The 16,114-nt window shown below is 40.5% G+C and overlaps 4 protein-coding genes across 7 annotated transcripts; 2 read left to right on the top strand and 2 right to left on the bottom strand.

The window, feature by feature from the left end:
• Positions 1-806: 806 nt before the first annotated feature.
• On the bottom strand, positions 807-2,577 carry LOC105699116 (WD repeat-containing protein 18). Its single transcript, XM_012423866.2, has one exon. The coding sequence runs from the start codon at positions 2,423-2,425 to the stop codon at positions 1,154-1,156; it is 1,272 nt and encodes a 423-aa protein (XP_012279289.1). The 5' UTR covers positions 2,426-2,577; the 3' UTR covers positions 807-1,153.
• Positions 2,578-3,596: 1,019 nt separating this feature from the next.
• LOC105700016 (putative mediator of RNA polymerase II transcription subunit 26) lies at positions 3,597-7,890 on the top strand. 3 transcript variants are annotated; one of them, XM_012425564.1, is made up of 11 exons: positions 3,597-3,686; positions 3,953-4,023; positions 4,164-4,210; positions 4,294-4,374; positions 4,451-4,657; positions 4,742-4,826; positions 5,395-5,505; positions 5,570-5,742; positions 5,816-5,917; positions 6,030-6,218; positions 6,475-7,890. In XM_012425564.1, the coding sequence occupies exons 2-11, from the start codon at positions 3,960-3,962 to the stop codon at positions 7,672-7,674; spliced, it is 2,259 nt and encodes a 752-aa protein (XP_012280987.1). In that variant the 5' UTR covers positions 3,597-3,686; positions 3,953-3,959; the 3' UTR covers positions 7,675-7,890. The 3 variants fall into 3 exon arrangements, with proteins under 3 accessions (XP_012280987.1, XP_012280968.1, XP_012280978.1); XM_012425545.1 differs by having other exon boundaries at positions 5,383-5,505; XM_012425555.1 differs by lacking the exon at positions 3,597-3,686 and adding an exon at positions 3,776-3,866 and having other exon boundaries at positions 5,383-5,505.
• A 149-nt stretch (positions 7,891-8,039) lies between these two features.
• LOC105700076 (malignant T-cell-amplified sequence 1 homolog) lies at positions 8,040-9,905 on the bottom strand. Its single transcript, XM_012425657.2, has 6 exons — positions 9,624-9,905; positions 9,397-9,549; positions 9,014-9,114; positions 8,742-8,875; positions 8,314-8,381; positions 8,040-8,227 (listed from the first exon to the last, which is right to left on the bottom strand). Exons 1-6 carry the CDS (start codon positions 9,632-9,634, stop codon positions 8,146-8,148), a joined length of 549 nt encoding a protein of 182 aa, XP_012281080.1. The 5' UTR covers positions 9,635-9,905; the 3' UTR covers positions 8,040-8,145.
• Positions 9,906-10,849: 944 nt separating this feature from the next.
• Positions 10,850-15,974, top strand: LOC105700066 (cytoplasmic protein NCK1). Of its 2 annotated transcripts, none has more exons than XM_012425637.2 (4): positions 10,850-11,404; positions 13,167-13,409; positions 13,832-14,769; positions 15,223-15,974. In XM_012425637.2, the coding sequence occupies exons 2-4, from the start codon at positions 13,391-13,393 to the stop codon at positions 15,442-15,444; spliced, it is 1,179 nt and encodes a 392-aa protein (XP_012281060.1). In that variant the 5' UTR covers positions 10,850-11,404; positions 13,167-13,390; the 3' UTR covers positions 15,445-15,974. The 2 variants fall into 2 exon arrangements, with proteins under 2 accessions (XP_012281060.1, XP_012281067.1); XM_012425644.2 differs by lacking the exon at positions 10,850-11,404 and adding an exon at positions 11,470-11,802.
• The last annotated feature ends 140 nt before the right edge of the window (positions 15,975-16,114 follow it).

The raw sequence follows: 16,114 nt of genomic DNA, 5'->3' as shown, positions 1-16,114 counted from the left end.
CTGTTAAGTTACTGCATTGTAACAAATGTCATGTAACTAGTTAGCTCTATATTACGTAATTGTTAGGTTATTACATTGTAACAAACGTTATGTTATTTGTTAGTTTTAAGTTAAGTAACTGTTAGGTTTGGTGTTCAGTGGGAGGCGAAGAAAGCTTTATTCTATGAATAGGGAGACAGAATCCGCGAACAGACCAACGATAATGAAGAGGAGCTCATTAAATTTGAAACGGCAAAAGGACTAGTGATCAAAAGCACTATATTCCGCACAAGCAGATTCACAAAGGAATATGAATCTCGCCGGGATAGATGCACTCTCAATGAGATCGATTACATGTTAGTAAAACCAAGCATTGCCCTAGCATAATAGGCATCAGAACAATGAGGATAACAATATGAATCTAACCATATGCTAATTAGGGCAATATCGAGGGTGAACGGCCAGACTAAAAGTGATTTATGCTTGAAAAAGAAAATATAAAGTAAAGGACGGAAAAAACGGAAAAGACAGCAAAAGTCGACAAGCAGTTAAAGAAAGTGAGAAGCATAAAAGGGGCATAACAATTAAAACGATAAAGCCGAATTAGGAAAGCATCAGAAACAGAAACTAGATTTTCAGAAAAAGAAGCACGACTACAATGATATCAGCCGCAGATTAAAAAAAATCAATATATAAAAGTGAACATATCTTAACGTGTTACATGAAAACACCCCGTTTAAAATCAATACTAATGTTGCCACAAGAATCTACCGGATGTCCTAGTTTGAATAGATTAGAATATATTGTCGAATTATTACAAACAATAATCAGAATTACAATTTATTGACAGTATGCGTATAAAAAACGGCTACGCGCAGATTATAATTTAAAAAATGTTAACAAATTATAGCCAGTTTACCATGAGGATATTTACAGCTTGTAAAAAGTAATCAACATTAAAGCTTATATTTTATACTTCCTACACCCTAGTATAAAATAAAACACAATACTACTAACAAATACTTTATTCTTCTTCATTATTATACGTTGAATACTTAGCATTCAAAATGTAACATATTGATAGTCGCATTACAAAAATGTTAAATACAAATTCCCTTGCAGCATTTCTGATAAATGCTAAATAGTAGAATAAAAACAGGGATAGAAATTGATTCTAAGGCGGATCGGTTAATTTATTTAAAAGACATTTTGCAGCATATTGGTACATGGCAGTGTTAATACTCTTTAATTTTTCCACTTCAGCTCGAGCTTCTTCCAATTTTTGCGTGTCACTGTCTTTTGATCGATCTAATCCTGAATTGCTTTCAACATAACTCTGGATGTTCAGTAACCTCTCAGAAGCATCATGGCTAGTAATTATTTCAACGAAATTATATCCACCAATTTCATCGGAAATTCGCTGTAACCCGCGCATTTGCAACTTTGGTTTAAGGTCATTTTCTTGAAAATTGTTCGTAGCCCGTGTGAAAAAAGCTGAAGTAACGGCGCCCTTTAGATTAATCGAACGTGTCACCTGACGACTCCTTATATCCCAAATATTCACAACTCCATCGGTAGCACCCGAAAGCAGAGTGCTGCGATCAGCTGATAGAGACAGAGTAACGACGCTTGCTTCATGACCCCGAAAAATGCTATTGGAGTTCTTTTCTGTGGCCGTAAGTTGCACATGGTATTCTGTACCTCTAGGTGGTGATCGCAGATCAATATGTTGAATATTTCCATTCGAACAACCAATAAAAAGGTCATTCTCTAAAGGATCGATGACAACTGAACTGAGCGGTACATCAAAAATAAGATTAAGCAACAAACTGCCACTGTTTGAATCATAAATTCTTGCAGTACGATCCAACGATATCGTCACCAGCCTTGCCTTAGGTCCAAAATGGCTAAAACATAGATCTTTAATGGGTAAGATATGATCCGAGAAGCTGTGGATGGGTTCGCAATCTCGACGGCTTATGGTACGTGCTAGAGACCAAACAAACACTAAACCATCCTCCGCACCACTTGCAAACATCGAACCATCGCTAGTGAACGATGTACAAGTTATTGTCTGGTAATGACGTGCCAAAGTGCACAGTAGACGGCCGCTGGTGAATTGCCATACAAACAATTTTTCCGAGACCGCAGCAACGATGTACGAACCAATCGGTGAACAGGAAAGGCTCGTTACTCTACCCGGCGTTGTCAAACGTAGGTTAGGTACCGGATTTTGACTGTTCAATGGCCATACGTGGAATCGAGGCTTTGTGGCATCCGCGGCAATCACGTAGCTGTCGTGTAAAATCTGTAGCGTATGGTATCCAAGCGAGCCCCCGTTTCTGTAAGTCAGTAAAGTAGAACCTGTACAAGGATCCCACACTGTTGCATTGCTCGCATCCCCCGAATTGTCACTCGTTATGACCACTTCTTTCGCTCCTTTCATTGTCTCGTATTTTATACTAGACAATTTTTTTATACTAGATTTACTGGAATTTTTAATCGCATATTTGAATCAGGCTCCTCAAATTGGATTATAACGCTTAACTTGTGCTTAACCACCAACGTGATCGTGATTCAAAACTGTTAAACCGGAACACGAGGTGCGGGTTAGGGATGTTCGATTCCTATTCGATTCTTTTGCTGAAAGAATCGATTTTTAGAATCGATTCTTTACTATTCGATTTTCTTGAGAATCGATTCATTACCCTCAGAATCGAGAAACTGATTCTTTTTGACTGAAACGGTAGAGGGGAGACGCTTCGCTTATTGGTTGCTCTTTGTCGCCACGACAAGTTTGGCTACTGAAACTCAACGTCGTGATGCACTTCCGTTGTAACTGACTACCTGACTTTCAACAGTCAATCAGAACCTCTCATTTACTCCGTCGACCATCTCGGTCGGAAATATCGGCCAAAGGGAAAACTAGAGAAGACGTATAATTCCTATATAAACGGCTAATAATTGTTTAGTTTTTTTATACAACATTCATTTCATTTTCATGGATGGCTTTCGACACGTAAAAATGTATTAATTACATTTATGTTCATTATATATAACAAGTTTCCGATTTTTTGAATCGATTCTCATGATCCGATTTAGAATCGATTCAAGAATCGATTCTTCGAAGAGAATCGAACATCCCTAGTGCGGATCATGAAATGTATACCACTACAGATAGGTTTCAGCAGAGCAGAAGTTGAAGCAAATTTAACCAGGGTCCATTGAGCGCATCGGATGTCACAGTGCGCGACGTGTCGACGCGTCAAAGATGAAAAGCCAATCAGAACTGCGCTTAACACCATACGCCACTTAATCGCAGTTCTGATTGGTTTTCATTATCGACGCGTTGATGCACCGCGCTCTGTATGACACCCGACACATTAAATAAGGCTCAGTGCTGTTTAGTAAAAATGGATGAGTACTTATTTTTTCTAATACTTTGCTAGAAATTAACCAAAAGAATTTGTTGAAACCACTTTGGTGCACTTTCAGCGTATATTAGAAGTGAACGCATCATCTAGCGGAACTTTGCAGTACTTTCTGATATACCGGCATTTCCAAATCGAAGTACGTGTTAGAAATCACTCTATATTTTAGTTTGGGGACGAGTGGGGACGAGGGATTAGCCGAATCGGAGCAGGCTTTCCGAAGACGCCCCGAGTATTATATTTCGATTAATTCAAATAAGTATATTCTGCGCCAAGGTAATAATAATTCCCACCTATTAATCTTACGTTCACAAATAATCTGAACCCGGGACACGCCTTTTGTCTCGTACTTTCTGCTTTTTTCTGTTAAGTTAAATGTGCGGCAGCCGTCTTGTTACACGGAGGCGTCGTCTATAAAAGCATCGAATATAAATGCAGCTAGTTTTTCATTAAATAGTAATACTGTTTCACGTGTTTTGTATTTAGTTTTGAAAATGATTACATGTATAATATTGCAGTACTCAATAGCGTGTATATTTTAGTTTCATCATGGCCTTACCACAGAATTACAAGCAAGTAGCAATGGCTTCCACCAACATCGTAGCCACTAATCGTATGTATAATATTTCAATTGTTGTTTCAATGGTTTAAAACATTTCTTTTATATTTTTGTATCCTAAGATGAGATTTATATTTTGTAATAAATACTTATGATTCTTTAAATGGGTAACAAGTGTCATTTGTATTTTACAGAACGTTTGCGAGCCTCTGGTGGAAGTAGTAGTAGCTCAAGTACAAATGTAAGTGGCTCAAGTTTTCACATTAAGTGTTAGTTATATTATATATGATATAAAATATGTAATAAGAGTATATTTCCTTTCAGAAAGATACACAGAGCCCATTTATTCAAACTCCCCATGGACATCCTGGGTTTACGCCACAAAAAGTTGGTAAAAACACAACTGTAAGTATACCTTTAAAATATCTTTCGTGGTATAGCAATTGAAGAAATATATCTAATAAAATAAATGTTTCAATAGGCTGATTCTCGCATGCCTAAGCCACCAAAGCCACCAGAGAAGCCCTTAATGCCGTATATGAGATATAGCAGGAAAGTATGGGATCAAGTAAAAGCTCAGAACCCAGAATTAAAATTATGGGAAATTGGAAAGATTATTGGTCAAATGTGGAGAGATCTACCAGAAGAAGAGAAAACTGATTTCATAGAAGAATATGAAGCAGAAAAGGTATGATCGTTGTGTACTGTATTGACATTTTCAATATTTTCTTATAGAATTATGACTTCATAAATTTCTTAATATATTTTTCAGATTGAATATGAAAAAAGTTTAAAAACTTACCATAATTCTCCAGCATATTTAGCATATATTGCAGCAAAGAATCGCGGAAAATCTGGTACGTCAATAACATTTTGGTATGCGGTACTAGCAAAAAAATCTTGAGAATTTAAGTCTCTGATTTTTGTGAAATTGTTTTTTTAAAAGATTCAAAACGTAAAAAACCTTAATTTTACATTTTTTCATATTGTACAATGCGCAAGAAAATCCAAATTTGTTGGTTAGTCATCTGATTATTCACAAGTTGAATTTAGTAGTAGAAACTAAAATTTCACTGTTGATCCAAAACAAATGTTACGGAAAAGAACAATGAATTTTTTGCTTAACCCTTTGAACTTAATGATTTTGCCATTTGAGTTGCCTGTGGTAACTAAGAATCATCTCTTGAATACAAAGAGTTAAAGTCACAGGAAAAGACTTTGATTACTCCCTTTTATCATATATTTCATTTTCCTAAATAAAAAATGTATGTATTGCTCTATTGTGTGAACAAAATTTGACTATAGTGAAGAAATTTTTATTTACAAGATTTCTTTGCTAGATAGTTTGTGTTGACGTAGAACGCTGCAAACTCGCATATCATTGTTACAAATTATTTATTATATCTAATGCAGCGTTGTGTGCAGCGCAACAAAATACTGATGATCGCGAGAGTCATGAAAGATCTTCAGGTAGCAGTAAAAGTCAAGCAGCTCAAGACAGACGTATTGATATTTTGCCTGCAGAGGATGAAGATGGTAAATGTCATTCATTAGATCGATGCGGTGAAAAGGACAAACATATTAATATAATTTCTTGCAGATCAAGATGATGGATATTCTGTAAAGCATGTAGCATATTCTCGTTATACACGAAATCATCGTCTTATCAATGAGATCTTCAGTGATACAGTAGTGCCAGATGTTCGATCTGTTGTCACAGCTCATAGATTGCTAGTTTTACGTCGACAAGTACAATCTCTCACAATGCATCAAGTAAGGATTTCATAATGGATTTTAAATAGCAATGACAGTAAGTAATTTTTATTTAATACCATGTTTATTTTAGAAAAAATTGGAGGCAGAACTACAGCAAATAGACGAAAAATTTGAGGCAAAAAAACGAAAGTTTATCGAAACAAGTGAAAAATTTCAAGATGAACTAAAGAAAGTAAGTGAAAATAGTTATTGAATTTCACCACAAATTATTAACAAAAATGATTAACCGTGTATATATTAAGAAAATAACACAATCCTTTATGTAAACATTGTTATTTTCTTAGCACTGTAAGCCAGCTGTAGATGAAGAAACATTTAATAAAATGGTTGAGCGCCAATATGAACTACTGCGACGTGATAGACTTAAGGGGTCTGAGGAAAATCGATCAGAAGGACCAGCATCTAGTGAGTCTACACCGAATTCGACACCAACTCCAACTCCAGCTCCAGTTAACGATGATGCACCGTCTGATGTAAGTATCAACATGCCGTTTGACTCGTACACTTCAAAAATCAACTGCTAAGGACGAAAGTTGGATACTAGTATTATCACTAATCCCAGGATGACCAATCATGATGAACCACAAACTTACGTAAATAACTGCTTCCTCACAATAGACAGCATATTATTAATATGGCCATATAAATATGTCGCAGTTAAATTTATAATAAATGCGTAGACAATTTTACTTGTGTCCACTAAATTGTTTATTTTTATCATCTTTTCAGATAGCTGACAATGAATCATCTGACAAAAAATCTAACGATTCGGAAAAGAGCGCTGATTTGAAAAAAGAAACACCATCACCTCCATATGTGGAGGCAAAACCTGAAACACCGGTGCAAGGAAATGCTAATCAGCATTCCAATAATTCTACAGTATACTCTGGAGCAGTTAGTCCAATCCAACACCAACAGCAGCAGCAGCAGCAGCAGCAGCAGCAGCAGCAGCAGCAGCAGCAGCAGCAGCAGCAGCAGCAGCAACAGAAGCAGCAGCAACAACAGCCACCCCCACATCAACATCAACAGCCACCACCACCACAACATCACCTCCACCATCAGCCGCAACAGCCTCAACAGCCGCAGCAACAACCGCAACAACATTCCTCACTCCAACAACAAGCACAACATTCTCCTCATCAGCAGCCACAACAACAGCCATTACAGCATCAGCAACCGCAGCAGCCTCTGCAACATCAGCAGCAACAGCAACATCCTCAACCGCCACAACCGCAATCCCAACAGCCAGCTCCCACCCCTGGTGCAGCCGCAGCTGCCGCCGCTGCAGCAGCAGCTGCTGCTGCAAGTGCAAATACTCCTCCACCGCCAACAGCATCTTCGCCAGCTCCACCGATACAACATAATCCTCATCAGCAACAGGGAATGCACCCTAATCATTCTATGCCTCCTCATCAAGGCTCTCAGGGAACACAAGTGATGCCGTCTCAGGGTACACCAGGAAATCCTCATGCTCCTCCAATGATACCACCTGGGCAAGGCTATGCCCAACAATATCAACCCCCAGGTGCGCCTCAAGCACAAAATGTGCCGCTTGCTCCAAGGCCTCCACATCCATCTTATGGCTACTCCCAACAACAACCGTATCATCAACCTTACCCTCAATATCCTCATCCCTACTACCATCAATCGTATTCTCAGTATCCGCCGCACATGGGCCGACCTCATGCTCACGGCCCTCACAGTCCACACAGCCCTCATAGTCCGCATTACCATCCACAATCTCCACATGCAGTAGGTGATAGTGGTGCGGCCTCTAATACAGCTTCGGGCGGAGGCAATGCTTCAGGATCTTCTTCCGATGCTGGTAACTCGTACTCACCCGCTCCGGCACATAATGACAATGAACGTTCAGTTCCTTCGGAGAGCTCGGGAGATGGACAAGCTGACCCTAAATCTGGATCTTGTTAAGCTAATGTAACTACTATCGCTTTATTGTACTTCAGTATGATTGTCAAAAGCCAATTAGAACGTACTTTTTCATAATTCTAATAACATTGGAATCCAGTTTTAGTTTTATGGTGACGGTACCATACATTTCATACAAAACAGTAAATTGTATTTTGATTCGATGCATCAAGTGATGTAACGCTATTGATGAACGAATTATATTGAACTAGTACCGTACATTGTTTCACGTTTCTTTAATATTTTCCATGTATCACCTTCCCACTTTAATATCTGTAAATAGATGTAAGATGACAAACCAATGCATTGCAATTCTTAGGCTTCATTTATAATCTCAATGTCGGGCCCTCAAAAAAATAAATAGAGAATTGTAAATCACATATTTTAATTATCATAAGAGTATATCGAACAATTGAAATAATACATCTAGTACATTTATTTTAAATTGTATATCTTTATTACGAAATGGTTGATTTATTTCACAGCCTTCATTTGCCAGAGTCCATCATTGAGGTAATGACAATTTTCCACACCAACGCCTTTATTTACTTTAGCTCTGCAATTTTTCAAAGAATGAATTTATATCTATATTTAAAACAAAAACCCATTGTTAACTCATCGATCATAAATTGAATAACTTACATATCATCTGTCGACAAGGAGGTTACTCCAACTGCTAATGCGTGTTGTTTTCCTTCTGCCATAACCGCCTAATTTTAAATGTTAAGGGTTCAGAAACATTTGGAAAAAATCTACCTATTGACTGCTTTACCACTATATACATATAAAATATGATAATCCTACATAATCAATAATTATAAGGAATGTTACAATGTCAACACGTTTTTACCAACTGATTGTATTTGCTTTGAAAAATGACCCAGTAGCCCCATGTAATACGATTCAAAAAGTGTAATGTAATGGAATGTAAAAATATATATCAGAGATAAGAAATTAAATTCCCTGAAATCTATATTTCGAACTTCAATATATCATGACTTAACAACTTATAGTTGTTATTATTGTCGTTATTATTATACTAGAAATAGAACTAATTTATTTAAGGATACTACAACCGTTCCCTTTGGTACCGGTGTCATTTTGGCACCTTTTGACGTTAATCCAGGGCACATAATGTTTGCTCCACTTAATACAAAACGAATTGCTCCCTTGTCAACTTGTTGCATAGGTAAAAAAAATGGATCTGTGAACATAACCAATTATTGGTAAATTAGTGCAGAGTATAACACCAATGAAGGATACTTTTCTACATCCTTAAATTTGTCTTGCAGAGAAAGATAATTTAGCAGTAGAAGAAATTAAAATATACTATGGTTCTCACATTTATGTAATAATCTTAACGTCGGCATCCAAGGACCTTCTCGATGTCGGAAGAATAAGAGTTCCCCAGCAGCATTCACCATGATCTCTATATGATCGTGACTAAAAAGAATTAGAATTTAGAAAATAATTCAGTATCTTATTTTGCTACTAAATCAGCGCAACAAAATGTTTTCAATCTAAGTGCAGAAGACAAATTGGAATGAAATTTACATACAAGCATATTTAACTAGTTATATACTAATAACATTTTCAATAAATCGTGCAAGGAAATTATAATTCAGATTCTATAATACACTATTTGTTTTAAATTTATTTCACTGTAACATATACTGGATATAACAGAATTCTGCTATTTTAATAATCAATTCAAATTTAACATACCACTTAACAATACGAAATGAATCCTTTTTGGGCATGATAAGATCCACATGACTTTCTAAGTGTGGATACAGTTCTAAAAGTTTGGAACGTATTCCTTTTTGAACGGAAGACTTTAGCTGTTGGACACCAGAAACACTGTCTTTCTCGTCAAATCTGAAATGTAAATGCTTAAATTGTGTGCCTAACCTAACGAATAACGATAACATTATTGAAATAATTAAAAGTACTTTTTGAACATTTTCGATCGGCTAGCCGGTTGATAAATGAAATAGATATGATAAAATACACGTTAAATTCGCATTAAAAGTGATGTGATCATCAAATTACTAATTTATTTTTAACTAATTATTAGTAATATATCCGTTTCTTAGAAAGCGGAATTATGTTAACTACATGCGGTTATGTATGTACTTCCTTGAAACGTGACAGTAAATAATAGTCAAATACTATATCTCCACCGTTAGTATTTATTCAATATCGGATTGAATAAATCCAACTTTGGGTGCGTCTCTACCACGTAGTTAGTTCGATATTAAATAAAACCGGATGGTGGAAACGTACTCAATGTTGGAATGATCTAATTCGATATTGAATAAATAGCAACGGTGGAGACTTAGCAACTGAGCACATTTACCAGAGATGAGCTCTCTGCATTTACACAACCACTTTATACCGGTTTTATAACTATTGTTGTTAAATGTTGTTAAACAGCGTTTTACTCCAGTTTCACCGGTAAAACGGCGTTTCCACATTATTTAAAACCAGCAGTTGTAACAATCAAAAGCGAGCAATGTTGGTAAGCGTAGGTAAGCCACCACCGTTAACTGCCGCATGGTATTACCATCACGAGTACGTGAGCCGCCAACGGCGACTGGTAGATGGTACCGCCATCGCGAGTGCGCGAGCTCCTATCAGAAATTCGTTGCGCCGCCCTTGGGGGCAAAAAACGGTGAAAGCTAACGTACGAAACCAGAGGGCAGCACAGGATGCGATCACACGACCTGCCCGTGAGCAATCTCCCAACTCATTTCTGGTCGAGACCATGGTTAGTAATTTTACGATTTTCGAGGTTTTTGATGTATATTACGAGAATCGTGATGTTTTTTTGGGCCCGAGTTCCACAGAGGGCGTCGTTTCAGCGCACAAGGACGAAAAGCCAATCGAAACTGCGACGGAAGTGACGCAGAGGTTAAGCACGACTCTGATTGGTTTTAATCCTCGACGTGTTGACGCACTGCACTCTGTATTGCACCCGATGCGTTTAATGAAACTCAGGCCTTATATTTTTTATACCATACCCTACGAAGAAAGTTTGACCAATCGGATGACTGGGAGTCCATCACCGGCGCTCCTCGTGGACCAATCAGCGTCCGTCAATGGTCAGCAGCCAATACGAGCGCGCGAAATCGAAGCAACGACTAGCACCGACCGACCGATGAGCCAACGCAGGGGGCACGCAGGGCAGGGCACGTTCGCGAACAGCGGCCGGCGGCGGCGCGGTGCTCGGAATTGACTCGGAGACCGGTTATCTCTCGATTGTACAAGGTCACTCGACGTCTTCGGTCCTAAGGGTGGGTCTGGCCTCTTGTAGGGAGGGGTCGTTCACGAATGATCGCGAGTGGAATAAATAGAAAGTGCGGAGCGACCGATCGAAGGGGCGGCCGTGGTCGGCGGTTATCTCGGGAGAGGCTGGCCCGTGCTCGCTAGCGGGAGTTCGCGGCTCACGAGTCGGCTGCTCGGTGGCGATCCGATCTACCGGGAGGACAACAAACCGCTCCCCGGTGGATGCCGCTCTGCCCGATCCGTGGGGTTCTTCCCTGATCCCCTCCCGATCCCCGGCCCCCGACCCTTGCCCCTGCCCGATTCCCCGTAGCGAGTCAAGCCCTCGTCGTCCGTGGCTCCGCGCTCCGACTTCGCCGCCGCTCTAGCCGCGGGGTGGGGGAATACAAGCCGTCTCCGCTCCAGCTCGCGAACCTTTATGCAGGGAATATGTCAACTTTCAAATTCGGTAAGAGACCCAAGGATCGCGCTCGGATTATCGTATCCGCCCTCCTTACGAATCTCGATCTCCGCTCGGCGCGAATCGCTCTCGCCGACGTCCGGCGACGTCGCGGGACGGGAGACGCGGGTCTGATGTCGCGGCTCGTCGCGGCCCGTCGTTGACGGCGCACCGGGACGGCGAAAGCGTCGCACCGATCTCGACGCGTCCGAGACGTCACCAGGCTCGCTTACTCATCCTCGTTCGCGCGATCGAATTTCCTCGCTCCTTGCTTTGCGTCGAACCACGGCAGACCGCTTCGTAACCTCGCACTCGCGCCGAGCGGTGCCGATTTCCCGCTGACACGGTACTCGGCGCTGAGGTTTCGCGCGAAATTATGTGAGAAATTCCCGTCGTGATCACGCCAGGTAATTAACCACGCAGAGGCGGCCGTGTTGGGCTCGTTCGAGAGGATTTATGTTCAGCTTGTGAACGGAAATCTCAGTTCCCAGTTTGTCGAAGTATCTCTGTTACCAGAGTCTCGCTGGAATTATCTATTTGTGGCTGACCATATCTTTTCCATAAGGAGTGGAATCAGGCATTTGGGGATGGAGAGTACCGATGCATTTGGAAACTCTTCGTATCGGATCTCACTAGGTTCGCTTGCTGGTTCGACTTTGTGCAGTAGGCTTTTCTGGGTTTAGCCTTCGTTTCTTCTTTGGGTTCGTTTGATCGTGAACCGATGTTCTTTTTCATTTGTACTTTTTTATGTCTTTGTTACCTAAACATTAATTTTATGAGTTACTTAACAGTGGTACCGTTATATTCACATTTTGTTATCTCAAATCCAATGGCAGCAAACGATGTACAAATTGAAGAAGGTGTGAAGGTTACCGTTTGTCTGTTGGATATCTTGGGAGGTTTCGATCGAGGGTGTGCTTACTCAGAATGTAGCGTTTCTAACTTCTCTGTTAGGAATCATCTTTGTAAAGTAATAGTTACTTGGTTTGATAATATTTTCAGGATCGATAGAGTATTCACTGTTTATCGTGACAGAAGTTTTAGTTACCGCTCTGTCAAGGTTTCTTCGCCGTTTAGCTTCTTCGTAATTGTTTACCAACATTGATCCCACTACTCGCACGTCATGCAATGGCATGCGCGAATGCCCACACAGGGAACTGCAGGTGATAATCAGTTAGAGATCGAAAGGAATAATTAATATCTACTCCTAAGTAAGAACCGGATGGAATTTTTCTATGTTACTTCTTTTCTGATGGAAGCTCGTATTAAGTTAATAAGCTGAAAGGGATAAGCCCTGGTGCTGTGTCTTTAAAAAGTACTTTTTATATCGATATAGTAGTGTGCACGTGTACTAAGATAGTTTTCTATACGCTTATTTTCAAAAATTAATTAGTACGATTACATATGCCTTACGATAATTATTTTAAATTATTTTATTTCCAGTTATGACTACCACAAGTTAGATATTTATACATCGAGAGATTATACGTCTTTGAAAAATGCTATAAATAAGACAATCTTAACATCTGTCTAATCGTTCATTTAGCTTTATTCTCAAATTTAATTAAGAGAAAAAATTTAGAATTCGGAAAGAACTGGTGGTAATACCGGTTTACATCTCGGTTTGCTATTCAACGTTCCATTGTAACATTTCATTTTTCTTTCAGATGTTTAGTACATTAAGTCATTAGTTTTAGATCCTAGATATGTTTTAAGTTACTGCTTGGTAGTAAGTGAAAATTTACAAATGATAATTTTGTTTTCTTCAAAGTGTCGGTAATGCACTTGCTTGCCCTACCCTTGCGAACGATGGATCCTGAGCCAAGAAATCAGAAGGTGCGCCGACAATAAAAAGCTCCTAAAAGCTAAATAATGAATGCCTGCTGCACTAACACCGCCGATACGACACAAGCAGCCTTACGATTCGTTGAAGTAGTACGTGAGTAACGGACGCTCGTGCCACTTGCAGACGTACATATCTCTCCGTTTTCGCACATGGCAGCCATGAAGCATGGTATGTTTCATCATTATATGCTTTGCTTTGAATGTAACGACACCAGCTTAACCGTTGCATCGGTGAAGGATTGTTAAGGCTCCACGTAAGGGTACATCTCTAAGGCACGATATCTTTTAAGATGCCACTCTCATGGTCACCGCATCTCCATTCTTCATTCGAATAAAAGAAAGTAGCGAGTATTTGAATTTGAAAATGTTCACGTATAAAATTCATATTTTTAGAGAAAAATTCCACTAGTCTATGCTCAACATTCGGTGACATCTTTTTTTTTTTCAAAAGTGTACATTTATCCTGTATCGAGTGCTCCGGTCTGTTCGTTCGAGTCTCAAAAATACTTGATAACCGAGCCTGGCAATGCTGCGTCGATGTGGGATTTATTTCCAAAGAGTCGATTCGTTAACCTCCAGCTGTAATTTCAGGCAAGGCAAATCAAGACGACGTGTGTTACGTTGTCGCCAAGTACGATTACGGGGCACAAGGTGCTCAGGAATTGGATTTGCGGAAAAACGAGCGTTACCTGCTGCTCGACGACTCGAAGCACTGGTGGAGAGTTCAGAGCGCGAGGGGTCAAGCCGGCTACGTTCCTAGCAACTATGTCAAGAAGGAGAAGCCATCTCTGTTCGATAGCATCAAGAAGAAAGTTAAAAAGGGATCCGGTTCGAAGACACTGCCGTCGTCGAACTCTCCCTCAAGAGCAGTGGAGTCACCCACCATGGCCAGGCGACTGCCGGCCGACCCTAGCGAAGCGATAGGAACTGCAGTGGTTAAGTATAATTATCAGGCCCAGCAGGCGGACGAGCTGTCCCTAGTTAAGGGGACCAGGATCCTGATCCTGGAGAAGAGCAACGATGGCTGGTGGAGAGGCCAGAGCGGCACACAGGCCGGATGGTTCCCGTCTAACTACACGCAGGAGGAAGGGGACGCCGACGATACCCTCCATACCTACGCCATGGCGGAGAACGTCCTCGACATCGTTGTCGCCCTTTACTCCTTCTCCTCGAACAACGATCAAGAGCTCTCCTTCGAGAAGGGCGATCGGCTGGAAATCCTGGACCGTCCACCGGCCGACCCGGAATGGTACAAGGCTAGGAACGGACAAGGCCAAGTCGGACTGGTACCCCGGAACTACCTGCAGGAACTCAGCGAGTACCTTACGCAGCCCTATCGCGAACGAGGCATGGCAAGCAGCGAGATCAGCACCGGCGACTCCCTCGAGAGAAGGCCGGATCCTGGTGACAGACCTCACCTAGTCGGCAAGCCCTGGTACTACGGAAGTATTACGCGTTCGCAGTGCGACACGTTGCTCAACCAGCACGGCCACGACGGCGACTTCTTGATCAGGGATAGCGAAACCAACGTAAGTTTCACCTTCTGCGTATAACGTCTACCCGCATGCCTCCCGAGGCACGCAGTCTCGGGATCGAATTTCTCCATTGGCCTCGAATAAAACTAGGACTGAAAAAAGATCCACGTCTCGGAAGAAGTACGGTTTACCTTGTATTACCGGGTTCACGGGTTACCTCGGTTTATTATTTTCTTTTGTTTTTTTTTTATTAGTCGTTAACGCGCATTTATAATCGCACGTCGTTGTAATTAGACTTTGGGAGATTATTCTCATCTAATGACGAAGGCAGCTAAGTAGAGTACTTGTTCCGTTATTCGAAGTCCGAGTCACCGTTGGTCGACATGAAAGGGTGCTTGGAAAAGGAGTGACTTTTCACGGGCTGCGGATAATGGAAATGCGACTATTATTGTGTAAAGCACAGGGGGAGGGATGATCGGTAAAAGTTGTGGAATTCGTTCTGTCCAGATGGGAGATTACTCTGTATCCCTGAAGGCGCCAGGGCGCAACAAGCACTTCAGGGTACACGTGGAGGGCGCCTTGTACTGCATCGGCCAGAGAAAGTTCCACACGCTCGATCAACTCGTGGACCACTACCAACGGGCCCCGATTTACACCAACAAGCAGGGAGAGAAGCTGTACTTGGTGCGTCCATTGCCGAAAGGTAATCCTAACAGCAACGGCTGTTAAAAACGCGAATTTTCTAACCGAACCGAGCGCTTAGGAATATCGTTTAATAACGCGACGCCTGCCTAGTAATATCGATATCATCTCTCGTACATTTATACATAATAATTAACATAATTGGTGAGCCTCGTATATTAATGTTTCGATTAATTTGTCCATTTACTAAATAATTTATTATCTGTAAGTAATATTACGATGACTCTTGTTGGAGCTTCCAACCACTTAGTAAAGATAAAACGGCAGCTACGTGAGACATCCATCTAGTTGACACAAGGCTTCTCTTTATATCTATGTAATTGTACTACAGTGACGCGATCGCGATCGCGTTATCTACAATTATAATATATAAACTACGTATACTTTAGCCCGCATAATGATCAAATAATGATAATTATTACGCAATTACGAGCGATTATTCGGAACAACACGAACTATCGGTTATAAGTTAAAACAAAGACTAAGTGTTCATTTGTGATTTTGTATTTATTAGAACATTTTTAAGTAAATAAACTGTATTTAAGTGTGTATCTATATACACGTCAAATTATTTCCCTTCGAAATCCTTTTCTCGTTCTCTTCTGTTTTACAATTCTGGATTTTTTGATTCGAGGTTCCCTGATTTGAGCAAAAGCTTTCAACGGTTTAAGGATGCACTCAACAATATGTAGTAATC

This window comes from Orussus abietinus, unplaced genomic scaffold (assembly GCF_000612105.2).
Source record: "Orussus abietinus isolate OABI.00-Male unplaced genomic scaffold, Oabi_2.0 scaffold104, whole genome shotgun sequence".
In the NCBI taxonomy this organism is placed as follows: Eukaryota; Metazoa; Arthropoda; class Insecta; order Hymenoptera; family Orussidae; genus Orussus; species Orussus abietinus.
This window is presented reverse-complemented; position numbering and strand designations above follow the sequence as displayed.

Bases quoted from the DNA above. Each gene is read 5' to 3' on its own strand.
- LOC105699116 (XM_012423866.2), bottom strand. From the start codon at position 2,425: ATGAAAGGAGCGAAAGAAGTGGTCATAACGAGTGACAATTCGGGGGAT.
- LOC105700066 (XM_012425637.2), top strand. The intron at 14,770-15,222 runs GTAAGTTTCACC...CGTTCTGTCCAG, and splicing joins TCAGGGATAGCGAAACCAAC to ATGGGAGATTACTCTGTATC.
- LOC105700016 (XM_012425545.1), top strand. From the start codon at position 3,960: ATGGCCTTACCACAGAATTACAAGCAAGTAGCAATGGCTTCCACCAAC. The intron at 5,743-5,815 runs GTAAGGATTTCA...TGTTTATTTTAG, and splicing joins AATCTCTCACAATGCATCAA to AAAAAATTGGAGGCAGAACT. The intron at 6,219-6,474 runs GTAAGTATCAAC...TCATCTTTTCAG, and splicing joins ACGATGATGCACCGTCTGAT to ATAGCTGACAATGAATCATC.
- LOC105700076 (XM_012425657.2), bottom strand. The intron at 8,382-8,741 runs GTATCCTTAAAT...ATTTAAAATTAG, and splicing joins TACCAAAGGGAACGGTTGTA to GCGGTTATGGCAGAAGGAAA. The intron at 8,228-8,313 runs GTAAGTTATTCA...GAAAAATTGCAG, and splicing joins TCCTTGTCGACAGATGATAT to AGCTAAAGTAAATAAAGGCG.